At 41.9% G+C, this 16,377-nt stretch overlaps 1 protein-coding gene across 2 annotated transcripts; it reads right to left on the bottom strand.

Annotated features, from left to right (window-relative positions):
• Positions 1-1,581: 1,581 nt before the first annotated feature.
• aqp4 (aquaporin 4) lies at positions 1,582-14,354 on the bottom strand. 2 transcript variants are annotated; one of them, XM_032531531.1, is made up of 6 exons: positions 14,147-14,354; positions 13,143-13,560; positions 12,888-13,052; positions 11,536-11,616; positions 9,833-10,499; positions 1,582-3,191 (listed from the first exon to the last, which is right to left on the bottom strand). In XM_032531531.1, the coding sequence occupies exons 1-5, from the start codon at positions 14,218-14,220 to the stop codon at positions 10,248-10,250; spliced, it is 990 nt and encodes a 329-aa protein (XP_032387422.1). In that variant the 5' UTR covers positions 14,221-14,354; the 3' UTR covers positions 1,582-3,191; positions 9,833-10,247. The 2 variants fall into 2 exon arrangements, with proteins under 2 accessions (XP_032387422.1, XP_032387423.1); XM_032531532.1 differs by having other exon boundaries at positions 13,996-14,233.
• Positions 14,355-16,377: the final 2,023 nt, after the last annotated feature.

Consider the following 16,377-nt stretch of genomic DNA (forward strand, 5'->3'; position numbering starts at 1 on the left):
CCAAACAAAATGAAACATTTCTTAATGGTAAAGTTACAAAAAGCTGGAATTTCATCAGATGTAATTCTTTACAAACAAACTCTTTGCACAGGAACAGAGGAAGTGACTTTCTTTGACTAATATGTTATAAGAAATGGCAATCTCCCTACTGGAAAAAAAAGATGTAAACACAAACTCTCATATTTATATGATTTGATAATGTAATGAATGAGTTATACTGCTTCCTAGCTATCTCGCATAAATGCAGTAGAATATTTATCACAAGTGACAGGGTGAGTGAGAATATCAATCATATTCTCAAGACAGCTTGAGTTATTAAGTGAGCCAATGTAACAGTATTACAAAACCCAGAATAACATAGTTATTTCTCTCTCTCTTTCTCTGCATTTGTGTATGGGGAGTTGTGTGTGTTTGTGTATGTGTATGTGTATGTGTGTGTTTGCGTACATGTATGTCTGTGTCTGTGTTTACGTGTTTGACAGCATCAGACAGAGAGAGAAAGAGTGTCGCATGCCTTCCTGTTCCTGTACCACCCTCCAACCCCATAGCCGCAGACTCAAGGCAGTTTCCAGAATCAAACAATTTCACGCAGCTACTGGAGGAGGAAATGAACTGAGCCCAGAGCAATAATAAAATTATACAAATGTTATTACAGACTCGCCTGCTACTGTCCTACTTTAATTCAAATTTGGGCACTCCAGGCGGTGCTGGTGGCAGAGACCTTCCTGAATAAATCAACATTAGCTTACGTCTAAATTATTAAGGAAGTGGGAGACTTTCTTGTTTATAGTATGAATTATTAAACAAGTGTTTAACGCTGTTTTTCTTCATGAATCCCCAAATATTAATTGCTAATGATCTTTAAGGTGTGTGTTTTATCTTTTTCCCCTTCTGTTGTATGCTGGGAATTGAAAATCAGAATGTTCAAGTCGCAAAAAAAATGTCTGTTCTCAGTTAGATAAGCATGAGATGCATTTTGAGATACACTTTCCCAGCCTCTGTATGATGTGCAAATGAAGCTCTAGTTACGACAATGGTTCCATCATATAGCCATTGTTGGTGTTTGCAATGAATGTGAATGTAAATTAATGAATTATGGAGGCAGCCACTGTGAAGGCTATCCACACATTCTCAGTTTTCTGCTCATCTCGCTGATTGGTCGCTATGTTAACAAACAGACTGCTGGAAAAGTGTTGGTCTATCGTTGGCTGTCACTTTTTATTTGCCATTTCGTAAGTGAGGTGCCTGCAAACAAGCCGTTGAAAGTTTGTCGACAGACAGAGAGGAGAATATTTTAATGACATGTTAGAATTTGATTGGCACTTTACAGCATCTGATCATTTATGTAAGGAGTTTCAACAGGATATTGCTCTGTATGCACACATAAGCCACGCATAAATATTTTTACTCTTCATCCCCATTATGAAATCCATAACAAAACCCCATTTCAAATCCAACAGGGACTGCTCTGCTCACCTGTCTTCAGATATATGATCTTCAGATGAGCAAAGGCTAATAAATCAAAAACGAGTGAGCCCATTCCCCACCGTCCGTCCCAAGAGGATGTCATGAAACATTACATTTATGTTCCATTTATGTGGGCTATAAATATGATTAAAGGGAGGTGAGAGGTTGCTGGCCTCAAGCCACTGAAGCCCTAAGTGACACAGGCTGCATGCCGGCAGGTAAAGGATAGGGCTGATAAGAAAATCAGGGATGTTCATGTTCAACTCCAGTAGGCCTTGAAGAACAGCATTCATTACCATCAATAATCTAACACAACTCGAGGTAAATCTGTGACTGTAAACTGTCTGCAACCCTTTTAATAAAAAGTTTCGAGAGTGCAGATTTGGTGAAAATAAGAATCCTCTCAAAAAATTGTAAAAATGTTAAAAACACCAAGGTCAAAAAAGTATTTTAGTATGAGCTCAGGCTTCTGTTGGAGCACTGTGTTCCTGTTATAGAATGCTACGCAACACGTAATCCTCCTGTGTAGTTCTGAATTAATGGCCTGGACCAATTTCAAATGAAATGTGGCTCGAACTGACTTGCGTCTACCCACGTTTGCAGTGCAACCTGTACAACCAAGGCTCGTGGGTGCCCTCCCCTGGAGAAATACACATGGGAGCATTATTGCACAGTAGGTGATTCACACTGTAGCCAATAGGTGATGCTGTTGTCACGCACAAAGGCTGCGCTTGGAAGAAGCAGGTGACAGGGGGGAGTTAGTCAATATGGGAGTGAAAGCAATTTTGATTCAGTCTCTGAATTATACTGGCATTCTAGCCTTGCAAACACAATACTGTTGCACCATGTAGACAACTTCAATTGATGCAGCAGGATCACTGGAGCTGATCATTTCCTCCACATTACAAAAAAAGATTGAATTGCACCCGTTTTTTTAGAAAAGGAAATAAAGTGCAGACATAACAGATCACCTCTATTTCGTACCACAAAGTGGTATCATTTCCTGTGCTCTCTGCTGATGGAATGAGATTACATGAAGCTATTCTCAGGGACTTAACTCACAAGGAACACACGTCCTGGACATTTATCTGGCCACGGGGAGACATAATCTAAAGGTAGATGAGCCAATCCATCACTGATCTGAACCTTTCCCCTTCGCAGTGCCCAGCTCCTACAGAAGCAAGTGACTCAAGTGAAAGGCCTTGTGGGTAATGGTCACGAGATTTCATATAATTTTGAGGAAGAAAACCTTTCTGCATGTATCCTGTTCACCTGTTTTTCATCTGTGAAAACAAAATAACAAGCCAAAAAGAAATTATTAATAATGACTTAGACTTAACATTATTACAACTTAACATATTTTACATATTGCAGCAATGCTAAATCAGATCAGCCAAATATCTTATCAATAAGTTAAAAACAGGTATGACACACAGCAAATCATAGAGAAATAACAAATTGTGTTACAGGAACCAAATCTAGATCTATAAAATAAAAAAACAAGTATTACAATTTTTACGGAATACAAAATAAACAGACACAATAAAAAAAACAGAAACAGTGTTTCCACAACCATGCACTGGTTGTTTCCCTGACTAATGCACTAAAAATAGAGAGCACTGTAAAACAACTCTGGTAATAAAGCTTGTCAGAGCTGCCTTGCAGTGCTTGGGACCAGTAATGTGCTTGATGATTACAAGGAAAATTTCTCCTGTTACTATATACTGTGACAACTTGAAATCACCGTTGCAACAGCTGTTTGAAAATGCAGCGGAGCCGCCCCTTTAACACTGATTGTTTGGATTATTTTCCGGTGCGCAACAGCAAGGAGAGAGAGGACTTCTGGGGACTGAGTGGACAGAGTAGACGTTGGGGAAAACAGTACGCCGGGTCGGAGGAGCTACAGCTTAGTGCGCAGCAATACAAGTAAAGGTCGTTTTAATCCCTTAAACACGTTGTCTAAACCGCTACAGACGGCTCCGCTAAACCTCTGAACAATCACTCTGGATACAACTCCGGATCCAATTCCCAGCAGTTTACTGGAACCCGCTAAAACCAGGACCGGATTAGGAGACTGACAGGACTAATTGCTGACTGATTAGACTAAAAGTCTGTAAGTGTCCTTTTTGCTTCATGAAATGTTATTTCGGTTGTACGGTTGGACTGGGACTAAAAAACTGCTTCATATAATTAATTTTCTGTGTTTGATCTACTCCTCAAAACGAACTAAGTTAAAAAGAAAACCAAAAGTGGGTGTTTCATTGGATTTTCTATTGGGGATTGGACATTGCACTTATTCTGTGGGACTTATGTTGAGTGTTTGCTTAACTTTTTTCGTTTAAATATGAAATTTGATGCATTCGGGAATGTGTGGTGTTTGTGGGTTATTATTTCGTTTGTTTGGGTGTACATTTATATGTGCACGCTTGTGTGGTTACGTCTTTATCCTAGATATAAAACACAAACAAAAACTGAAACTGACTAAGATATCTTCAAACGTCAGGAGGAGACCTGGCGGGCACCCCTTGGACCATTTAAAACTGAAGAAAACAACAACAACAACCACAAATGGGATAAAGACAACAAACTGTCACAGAAAAATGGCACCCCAAATGGGACTGAACAGGTTTTGGGGTTTTAAGAACTTTAAATACGATTGATTTCAACTGAAGGAAAAAAACAAAAAACGTTAAGAGGAAAGACACGTGATCTACAAGGATGCTAGGTGGAACTGGAACACTTTCTAAGAGAGAAACGGCCCAAACAAATAAACAAGAGGCCTTGGAAGGGATCCTGGAAGGACAGGGTATTCTCTTTTGGACATGGAGATTTGTGGGGGATCTGAGTTTTTCGATCCACTGATTCTCTTGCCGCAGGAAAACCCCGGTAATGGAAAGGACTGGACAGATTGGAGTCCACTCCCTGCAGCTGGCATCATTGCCACATGGAGGAGCTAGAGAGCTGTTTTGGAGAAAAATTCAGAGAACGTTGCTACAATGCATAAAGCTCATTTAAAGGAACTAGAGGACACGATGAAAAGCAATTCATTACATCTAATCAAGTCACTAGTACCATAAATGGGCCTTAAACAATATCATGGTGAACTTTTAAATGATCTAAAATCCGTTGTTTCTCGATGGTATCGGAAATTCAACATTTGGGGGGGGGAAGTGACGCACTGTGCGGTGAAAGTAAACACGCGACAGAGGAAATGACCAGTATTCGCCGTTTCAAAACCTCATTGCACCCCCTGATCTTCTGAGGCATCTACACAGACAGTACTGTGGCTTCCCCCTATTTTGTCAACCTTTGCAGTGCAACGTCAAAGACTGCGTCTACAGTCCTGTGCCCGGGGGTTACTAAAGGAATTCCTTTTCCCCAGTGCAAACCGAGAAAAAAAACCCGGACACTAGCCCGGCCTACCGGGGAAAAAGTCCAATTAAAAGGCACTTTCCAATGTTTGGAAGAATGGAGGATAACCATGACCCCGCTATTTCGGGAAAAGAGCAACGTTTCCTGGCTCTAAATCCACTTTCTGACGTTGAACTTCTTCCCACTCACGCAATGTGTTGCACGGAACAGCTGGGATTGGTGGGGTGTTCCCCTCTTGACATTTCAACCTGGAAAGAATTTGAGAACGTTTCCAGTCGGCTTTTGGGTGAGGATTCCAGGACGAACTGGCGAGAGGGTCAAAAACAAGGATACAACAGGAGACTGAGAGCATTCGGTTTTTGCCTACATGTATAGGTCACTATGCAGAGGTGGAACCCGATGGTCACGGGAGGAAGTTGTTAAGGACGTTGAAAAATATTAACCCTGCGTGGCCAAGTCAGCTAGAGGTAGCAATATTACTCCCGTGGAGGCTTTGGTTCGTTTTGGTCAACAGTTGGGAAGGATAAAAAAAACCAAGTCGGTACGAACAAAGGAAAAGACCATTGATGCAAAAACCATCAAACCTGAAAATGTTTCTACAACAGACAACGTCGGGGTTTCCCAAGTTTACTGTTGGGCTGCAAAAACTCTCATTCTCCATCCCCTGCCCAACTTATCAACCGGGGAAAGAACCGGTTCCAAAACCATCGACCCCGGGGTTTAATGGGAAGCTCAAGAAATCCTCCTACTGTTAACGCACTCTCGCACTACAGAATACTCATTTTCACTCAACACCACCACGAGGATCTTGCACGTCAATTAGTGGCCCCCTACCCACTATTGGCCCCTGGAAGGATCAGCTATCGTAGATAGCGGGTCCTCTTACACTTTGATTAATGAGGTGTCTGGGAAGTATTGAGGAGGAGTGAAGAAGGTGAAACCCTGGTCTCAGGGTCCTTTGGTATCTGGCGGAGGAACAGGGAAATATCCTCTCGGCTGTGGTAAATTTGTGTTCAACATTCAGCGGCACTCTGTCAAGTACCTGTGGTGGCCTGCCAACCTCAGCTTTGCCCTTCCTGTTGTCCCCGGACTTGACTTTGTCTTCTTTCCGGATTCCAGTTTGACGTCTCAGAGAATCTACTGGTTCAAATCAGCCGCAATAGGAAATACGCCCTTCCAACAGAACAGGGCTGTTCCTGAGAGGCCGACAATCAACTTGCTTTCTACTCTGCAGTTTCTCCTAATACAGTGGTGCGAGGGTTTTCCTCAAGGATTTGAGATGCTAACCTGGATGCTGTACATCCAGGTTGCACATCGGATGAGGCTGGGAAGGAAAAGCTGGGAGCCAACTCCAAATGAACCGGGAGTTTGTACAAAACAATTGGCAGAACACATGTATCCTTCCACCAATTTGTTTAATGAAATTCCTATCAGACAGAAACCATACCGTTTTCACCAGCAAAACTCCAAGAAATGAAAAGATCATGTCGAGGAAAAGTTGGCAGATGGAATCATCACCCCTTTACATCACCATATGCCGCCCCCAGGGGTAGGTTCCTAAGAAGAACAATACCAAGTCCGATTTGTGTAGATTTCCGCAAGAAATGCTGCAATCGGACGACCCCATATCCCATTCCAAAATATTCAAGAAATTTTGGAATCAATTGGCTGGATCATTTTCTTTACTACCTCGACCTCAACATGGGTACTGGCAGGTGCCAATGGATGAAGCCCGCAAGGACAAACGGCTTATATGGCCATTGGCCCGTTTCAGTTTCAAGTAAGCCCTTTGGACTGAAAAGCACCTGCAACATTTCAAAGGCTGATGGAGCTGGTTCTTGGTGATTCCCGTGGCAAGATCGCATGGTTCTTGGATGATAAATTAACTTCATCATCACTTGAGCAGCATACTATGATCTACAAGCGTTTTGGACGTTGAGGAAGGTGGTGACATAAATAAAAAAAAGTGTCAATTCTGCAGACCTCTCTCAAGTTCCTTGGTATGTGGTTTCAGTAGCTGGTTACAAGTAGACGAGGAAAAGACTCAAGCTGTCAGGCTTTCCCCACCCCCAAGGACTATTAAAGAGTTAGAATTTCCTGGGAATGGTTGGCTGGTACCTCGCTTTGTGCACAACTCTCACAGATAGCAGATCCACTCAAAGCATTGAAAGGAAAGGTCAGATACATCTGGACATCTGCATGCCAAACTGCTTTTGAATCAGAAGCAGCCTCTTGTTCACCACCAATTCTCGGCCACCCGGATTTCACTTTACCCTTTATTGTCTACACAGATGCTAGCGATGTCGGATTTGGGGGCCGTCTTGGCCAGAAGATGGGATTGGGAAGTGAGAAAGTAATGCTTTGCAGTCGCACCTTGAACCAGCAGAGAGAAACTATTCCCCGACAGAACAGGAATGTTTAGCGGTGGTTGGGCGTGGGAGTGGCGCTATACTTGGAAGGAGAACATTCACGGGAGTCCCCGGATCATTCATCATGGTGTGGGGTTTTTTTAAAATCAGAAACCTAGTTCTCGTCTGATTCGGTGGGCACTACGTTTGCAGGGGTTCTCATTCACGTTGAGGTACGAAAAGGAAAATACAACACGTTCTGACGCCATCTAGAGCTCCCGTGATAGTACAGACTATCAGTTTCCCACTTGCGCAGCAGTCCAACCCGCTAAAAGGGAAACGTTGGAGGATCTCCAAATTTCAGATGAAGACCTATGGGAAAACTCAGCAGGATGACGCAGAGATCTTGAAACTGTAGAGACCATACTCGACTCCGGAGAACGAAAGTCAATTCAGCCGCTCGATTATGATCTTGGAGGACAAAGGTATAGGGTTTTAAAAAATTCCTCATAAAAATCTGTATCAGACTCATTCCAACTCACTTCGTCGCAGTTGCTATAAACTCCCATGACCATCCATTGGCAGGTCATTAGGGAGATATAAAACATATAAAAGATACCCAAACCCTGGCTATTGGCCCCGAATGAGTTTGGACTAAAACACTATGTCCAGTGCTGCCCCAAACCCGTCAGGTTCAAAACCAGAGAACGAAGACCCCCAGGTAAATTGCAACCAAACGGTGGTGAGTCGACCGTGGGGAAATGTTGGGAGTTGATCTTATGGGACCCTTTGCCTAGGAGTTCAGCTGGAAACATCTACTACTCGTCTTTGGGGGACTACTACTCAGTGGATAGAATTGTTTCCGCTACGTCGGCCACAGCAAAAATCGTTTCCAAGTGTTAAACAAGGAATACTTACACGTTTGGGGAAATACCGGAAAAACATTTTTTCAGACCAGGGATCCAATTCACTCAGCTGTCTTTGGAGAAACCTGCAGGAAATGGAACTTACTCAAAAGAGAACCACACCGTATCATCCCCAGACCAACCCGACAGAAAGAGTAAACAGAAAATTGAAGGCCATGATTTCCTCGTATGTGGTGGGAAGCATAAAACTGGGATAAGTATTTTCCAGAGTTCCGCTTTTCCCTCAACACGGCTGTGCAGAGTCCATTTGGGGTGACACCCGCAGAATTAATGTTAGCCGGACACTTAAAGGTCAATGGATTCGAGCTGAGGCCTCAGCTCGTACACCGGATGAACCATCCTACCACAAAATGGCCCCAAATAGCTGACATGCAAAAAATTGGTTTCAGAAACCCTACAGAAGGCAAAGAGGCGTCAGAAAACCAATTATGATCGATACAGAAGGGAGCAAACTTTTGTGGACAAGGACAGGGTCTGGTTGAAATCTCATCCGTATTCCAAATTGGAAAAGTCTTTTTCAGCCAAACTTGCACCACGGTGGAAAGGACCTTATCGTGTCACCAGATCAGTTGGTCCTCTGACCTTTGAGGTGGTTCGGGAAGACAATGGGGAAGATCTGCGTGTTGTTAACGTAGCCCAATTAAAGCCTTGTTACCCTATAGCAGAACAAGTGGACGCCCTGCAGCGTAAACAAATAATGGACATATTGGAAGAGGAAAGTGATGAGGAGGACTTCCCAGGTTTTCCTAGTGATTGACATTGTTGGGACTTAGAAAATGGAGCCTTCCTAACGTACGGCTTTTTTCAGGGGGGAAGGAGTGTGACAACTTGAAATCACCAGTTGCAACAGCTGTTTGAAAATGCAGCGGAGCCGCCCCTTTAACACTGATTGTTTGGATTATTTTCCGGTGCGCAACAGCAAGGAGAGAGAGGACTTCTGGGGACTGAGTGGACAGAGTAGACGTTGGGGAAAACAGTACGCCGGGTCGGAGGAGCTACAGCTCAGTGCGCAGCAATACAAGTAAAGGTCGTTTTAATCCCTTAAACACGTTGTCTAAACCGCTACAGACGGCTCCGCTAAACCTCTGAACAATCACTCTGGATACAACTCCGGATCCAATTCCCAGCAGTTTACTGAGAACCCGCTAAAACCAGGACCGGATTATGGACTGACTGACAGGACTAATTGACTGACTGATTAGACTAAAAGTCTGTAAGTGTCCATTTTGCTTTTCATGAAATGTTATTTTCGGTTGTACGGTTGGACTGGGACTAAAAAACTGCCTTCATATTAATTAATTTCTGTGTTTGATCTACTCCTCAAACGAACTAAGTTAAAAGAAAACCAGAAGTGGAGTGTTTCATTGGATTTTTCTATTGGGATTATTGGACATTGCACTTATTCTGTGGGACTTATGTTTGAGTGTTTGCTTAACTTTTTCTGTTTAAATATATGAACATTTGATTGCATTCTTGAATTGTGTGGTGTTTTGCTGGGTTTATTATTTCGTTTGTTTAGGGTGTACATTTTATATGTGCACGCTTGTGTGGTTACTGTCTTTATCCTAGATATAAAACACAAACATACAACTGTACTAGACTAAGACTATCTTCAAACGTCAGGAGAGAGACCTGGCTGGCACCCCTTGACCATTTAAAACTGAAGAAAACAACAACAACAACCACAAATGGGATAAAGACAACAAACTGTCACAATACACAGTAAACGGACCAACTGTAACACTAATCCAAAAATTACAAGATCTGCATTTTCTTCTTCATTTCTTCAAATCAGCGGGATGACCCCACATAATTGGTTGACCCCACATACATTTCCCTAACACAATGTATTGCTGACTGTCATTCTGCAGCGTGCACCACATGCCAACACTGCTACAAAACCGTTCAGGGAGGGCCTCAGGAGGAGTATTGAACAGGTTGTAGATGTGTGTGGGATTGATCCACAGCATCACATTGGCTTTATTACAATTAAAGTAATTCAGTTTTGCTTTGAAGCCTCGTGGACAGAAATCAAATACTGCTTCGGAGGGGGGTATGATCAAGACGGATACTCCGAAGATTGGATTGGGATTCTGTTCTACAAATTGGTCTCTTTTTCCAGTGTCTTTGATAGTCATACCGAAGACAGCACTTCTCCTGTTGAGTCCTGGAAAGTGTCCTTTTTCTCAGCTTTCACCAGATTGATGGAATGGATAAATCCTGGCTTGATGGCAATCTCTTCTGTCTCCACTTCCCTGTATTTCGCTGACGTGTCCTTCTGAAAGACCTGCTTCAGCCTCTTCTTCATCTCAGGGTCAGGGCAGTATAGGTACTCATACAGACCAGCCGCCAGGATGCCCCCCAGAATGGGCCCCACCCAGTACACCTGCCATAAAAATCCAAACAAACACTTTAATTAGTCAGCTAGTTAATCTGTGCCTGTGGGAGATGTTTTATTACTAAAAAAATGCAGTCCTGGCATTGCCAGGTCCGCCACCAGGGAGCGCCAAGGGGCACAGTTGACCCCTGTCAAAGACCTAGACGAGCACATGCAAAGGTAGGAGGATGTGATGAGGGGCCAAATTTGGAACACTTTATCCGCCTGTCCATAAAACTGACAGCGTGCCTAGGCATTGCTACATAATGTGACAAGAGGGTCAACCTTAATCAGAGGCAGGTAGATCAGTGTCTGCAGCATCGAGCATTTCCCTCCAAGAGAGGACACTTCTGAATATGATACCAGCCACAGTGACAGTTACTGACAGCGTTATACCCAAGCATATCACCAAATCTCTCTCTCTCTCTCTCTCTTCTCTCTCTCTCTCTCTCTCTCTCTCTTCTCTCTCTCTCTCACCACATACACACACACACATACACACACACAAGTTGATGCTATGCTGTCTGCAAATAGCTCAGTGGCAATAATTGCCAGGATACATAAATTCAGGGCAAATGCTTTACATCATGTAGCTGGAGGATACAATGTGGTAAATTTGTGATTCCTCAGCATTTCTTTTGTTGGATGAAGTCATAAATTTCATTTAAACCATTTTTGTATTCATTGAAATAAGTGAAAGACTATTCTTTGATTGTATATTTAAGTGACATCTGTTTTTACTAGTCTGGCAATGGTGCTGAAAATGTGACCTTACCAGGTTTCAACATGGCATGCTAGGCTACTGCAGTTAAGCTTGCCCTGTTCAGCACATAATCATTAGCTAACATTTAGCCAACATTTCAGATCATTTTTACATGGCACTATGACATAACATTTGAACCAGTGAGCTGAGTTGTTATTCTTGAGTAGTCATACATAAATGCCCAGTCAAAGTGACCCACTGACTATCAAGAGTAACTGTGTACTGTTTTGGCCACACACATTCTCCTCAAGAAGATTATCCTCTTTGGGAAGTATCTCTTACCCAGTGGTTCTCGAAGTTGAGTGTGACCAGTGCAGGCGCAAAGGACCGAGCAGGGTTCATGCTGGCTCCTGTGTAAGGGATCTAGAGGACATACAACAGCATTGTTGTCAGTCTAAATGATAGAACATCATAGTTTTGTATAACATTATCATGCTATGGCTGCTTTGGCTTACAGAACTTGTCTCATACTGCAAAACATATCCTGATGTATCTATGTATGCATTTGCTAAACCAACCCAGGAACAAATGAGTTAAGCATTGCAAAAGATAACAACTATTTCCCTATGCATTTGCTCTGCAGGGTTCAGGGAGCCCCCAGAGATTGGTTGCTATGCAATGGCAACCTCCAACAAAGATGTGCAAGTGGGTGTGAATCAGTGAGAAGCCTAATATCACACATTGAAGAATAGATGCTTTGACGCACCTGCTCTTTCTCAAGAAGCATCAATGCTCTAGCTTTCAGTGAATGCTTAAGGGGCTTGCACTTGTAGATTTCACCAAATAAAATCCTCATAACAATTTGTATGAGCACTTCTTAAGTCAATTTTATTGCTTTAACATCAAGTACAATGCACTTGCCAGTGTCAAGTAAAATGTACTTACCACTAAACTAAACATCTGTGAAGATGCTAAGTAAATGTTAGTTATTGTATAGTAGTTAATTGTAAGTTATATTTATTTAATACAATTAAGAAAACAATTAACTTTCACTGTCACCAAAATAGTAAGTACATTTTGCATACCTGTAATATTTACTAGTATAAATTTAATAAGTAGACATTATTATACTTTTTCCTGATCACTATTTCTAATTACTTAATCATGTCTATGTTGCTTATTTATATTGTTCTATACATTTAACATACTATTGTCCCAAATCACATAACTAAAATTTACAATACTGTCCTGTCCTATATAATAAAGGTCTAAAATGCCCTAAAATGTATGATAAAAAAAACACCAATTGACTATTTAAGGTGCATTACATACTGTTGGGGCTAAGTGTTTAGAATGAAAGGAATAATGATATTCACACTGGCACATATTATTCCACTGTGATTACTTTTGCATTAACCCATCTGACAAAGAAAAATATAGTTTTGGAAGTCAACAAATCTGACCGCATCAAACAGTGTTTTGGAGAGTCAAAGCTGAAGATGGATGATGCAAGGCTATGTGTGGACAATGGAAGGTCCCTATTTGAACAAATCCTTGAATCAGTGTTTCAGAATCAGGTTGCAAAACATTTCTAAGGTTGGTGTATATTGTAGATTATTGTATACTGTAAGTATTCTCCCATCTAACTGCCATTTCACATCTATCTCTTATCAAACTTACTGAAAGGTACTTACTGCAAACAAGTGACCAATAACTACAGCAAAGCCAATGGAAAGGCTAGCAGAACCTCCTAGGTCTGTGCGTTTGGGATCACAGGTGGCGAAGATGGTGAAGACCAGTTCGAATGTGATAAGAAGCTCCACAAGCAGGGCATGTCCTAATGAGATGTTGGAGTTCACCTGGCAAACAGAAGATGTTCTTAATGAACTTTACTTAACTTAAAGAAAACGTATACACAGAAGTAAACACGATTAAGGTCAGAATCTTACCATGGTTACACCAAATGACCCTCTGACAGCAGCAGGTGTGACTAGGTAAAGGATTGCAGCTCCTGTAATACCTCCCAGGCACTGAGCCACCACATAGAAGAATGCCTTTGCCAGACTTAGCTTTCTGGTTACAACCATCGCTGCAGTGACCGCCGGGTTAATGTGTCCACCGCTAATGTGGCCAAAACATTGCACCATAGTGGCAATGCTCAGGCCAAAGCATAGGGAGATGAGGACTAGGTCAGCTGCGGGAGGCTTCTCCTCCCCTGCAGCCCAGTTGATGGTAGAGCCCAGACTGAGAAGGACAAAGATGAGAGTGGCCAGGTATTCTCCAGACACAGCCCGCCAGAAGTCCTTGGTCCAGATCCCTTTGAATGCCACCATTATGGTCTGACAATTACACCAGGACAGGAACCTCCTGGCAAAAAGAATAATGAGCTAAATGATTAGCCTACTTGTGTATTCCAGGTGTATGCATATGGCCAGAAATGCACTGAACCTTATCAGCATGGCTGCCTGTGGGCACAACATTTATAAATCCGCCAGGGTTTTCAGCCAGTGACTTCACATAATGCCATACAGAACATTCTTTAAACATTGTGTACAGGGGCAAATTATCATACTTAAAGTCAAAGTAATATTATGTTTAATTGCTGTCACTCATTGTACTTTAACCAGGATGGAGCAAAAATGCACATCTTTTCACTATTACTGAGAACATGATTCACATTAATTGAAGCCTCTGTTAAGTTACTGTACATTCAGAAAAATGTTAACTAATCAGCAAACCTCCAAGGCAACAAAGTTGAATTGATAACTTCAGTTAATTTTTTTCTGGATAAAAAAAACTTACCAAATGCAATAATGTGCTCTGCCTCTCTCTGTCCCGTTGTGTGTGATGTGTTTTCATTCATAAGTCCTGGTGAGTTATTCAACCAGCAGAAACATATCTGCCTTCTTAACATCTAGAAGTTGAAAAGGCTGTTTGACACTTCAGTACTTACAGGAAAGCAGCAGGCTGTGAGAGAGCAGGATATGAGCAGAGCGCAGGTCTGTCAGACGAACATGATCCACACATTGTGCTTCGGGATGCATCCAGCAGCTTTATTAAGTTACTAGCTAGGAATCACCTCACGGGAATTAAACAGTCTGCACAGGGGGAGGAGTCGTGAGATCTGCTTGCTGTGCAAACAGTTGCACCGTTGCACTCAATCAGTCATCTTAGTCAAATCAGAGCTTTGAAAACATGCTGGAGAGAGCAATACCCTGTCTGCTCGGGATCATTGACTCTTTTTCAAAATGTTCAGGTTACAGGGTAAACTGGTTCCAAGTCAGAAGTGTTACTTTTAACAGCTCTATGCCCTGTTACAGCCTTCCAATCAGATGCATTTCAGTGGCCCAAGCAAGGTATCATATTGTGGGTATTTTGTTCTCTCTCCAGTTACTGAAACAAACCTAGTTGAAGTTATTTGGATCCAGTATTAAATTAAATCTTGTGTTATGTCAATAGATGGACGACTCTCAACTTCTCAGTAGCTGGGAAGGTCAATGTAATACAAATGGTTTGTGTTCCCTAAACTACCTCATCCAGTCTCTTCCTCTGGAGGTTCCCCTGTCATATTTTAAATGGTTTGACAAGATAACAACAATATTTATACAGAATGGCAAAAAAAGACTTGGCTACTTTTTGATAAATTAAAAAAAGATTGATTGATAGAGGAGGTTTGGGTCTTCCAAACATGTTGAATTACTATTATTCTTTTCACTTAAGGTCGTGTTTTGTATTGAGCAATCTGTTCTTGCCCCATTATCGCCTCTACAAAGCTTGTCTGTCAAACAGTATGGTGTGGCCCAGCAGTTTGAAATGAATCCATATTTAAATGCCTCATCAAGTATCTGTCAGAATCCAAAGTTATCTATTGGTAGCTCTCCCTGTTTTTGGAGGGATTGGTTGGAAAAAGGAATTTTTACCCTGGGGGATCTGTGTGTATGTGGCATATTGAAAATCTAATAGCAATATAGCAATTTGGATTCCCCAAGTCCCAATTTTTTAGATAGTCGCAACTTCGCCATCTTTTAGAGGGGATTTTTGGATCCAGTTCGTCAGCCCCAAAGGCACAATAATGTTTAGATGAAGTGTTGATGAACTTTTGGAGGGTCAAGAGGCTTCTGGGTATTATTCTGTGCTCATGCAGGTCCTGGAGGATGGAGTCTGGTCAGCCCACAAGAAGACATGGGAAAGGGATCTGAATATTAGACTGGATTATGAGGAATGCGACAGGATTGGTGGGAATAATAAAACCTGTTATGTAAGGTTGTGTCTCATTCAGTTCAAGATTATGCCCACTTCTACTGGACGCCCTCCAAATTGTTTACACTTGGGTTGAAAGACACACCAAATTGTTGGAAATGTAAGACAAAGGATGGTCAATGACTTCAAGTCCTATGGTCCTGTGACTAGGTCCAGGAAGGCCCGGAAGAAAGGCAACAACCGTACAGGCACTGTAGCACTGTACTTACGCTGCCTTTTGGTGCTCTTCTGTCATTGATCTACAGGAAATAGGTACTGGAAACATGCGGAAAGCTATTTGACTTATAATGTGTGAAATGCCCAAGGTTTGTAATGGTCAGAAGTGAGCATTTGAGGCCATGCATCCCACAAAATCTTAACAGAGTTCTTACTTGTATCTCAGGGGGAAAATACATCTCCAGCTCCTTCAGAAAGAAACGTTACAAGTGTGAGAGCTGCCAAACTGAGACTATTTTGGGTGGAAGCACACTTTTTTCTTATTCACTTGCATCTATTTCACATCACTAACTGGATCACAACGTTTAGTCTAAGCCAACAAAAGTCAATTCACTTTAGAAACCTGGATCAGTTTCACCTAGAAATCTTAAATTCAAACCTCCAGAAAAGATGTGCATTGACTCCCAGTAATAATAAAATGAATGCAACTGAACAGGTCCTTAAAAGTGACACAAATATGCCAGTGCTTCATTTTATTACATGTAGTTTTGAATTGGATTACATATTAAACTCAGTGACTATTCGGACACGAATGAGCCCCAACAGCATTGTCCCTTTTCAAAAGGAATACATGCTTTATTAGACACAACAGAAACTGGGATAGTTACGGTGGCTCATAACATTCTTCAGATGATGTTACTTTTATCCCCCCAAATGTAATGAACAGTGTTTCTAAGAACTCATCAGTAAAACAAGGTATATGTATTT

The sequence above is a fragment of the Etheostoma spectabile genome, chromosome 12 (assembly GCF_008692095.1).
Source record: "Etheostoma spectabile isolate EspeVRDwgs_2016 chromosome 12, UIUC_Espe_1.0, whole genome shotgun sequence".
NCBI lineage: Eukaryota > Metazoa > Chordata > Actinopteri > Perciformes > Percidae > Etheostoma > Etheostoma spectabile.

Coding starts and splice junctions, on each gene's coding strand:
- aqp4 (XM_032531531.1), bottom strand. CDS start 14,220: ATGTGTGGATCATGTTCGTCTGACAGACCTGCGCTCTGCTCATATCCT. Junction 13,053..13,142: donor GGTCATTTGGTGTAACCATG/GTAAGATTCTGA, acceptor TCTGTTTGCCAG/GTGAACTCCAACATCTCATT. Junction 10,500..11,535: donor TCAACTTCGAGAACCACTGG/GTAAGAGATACT, acceptor TTTTTATGGCAG/GTGTACTGGGTGGGGCCCAT.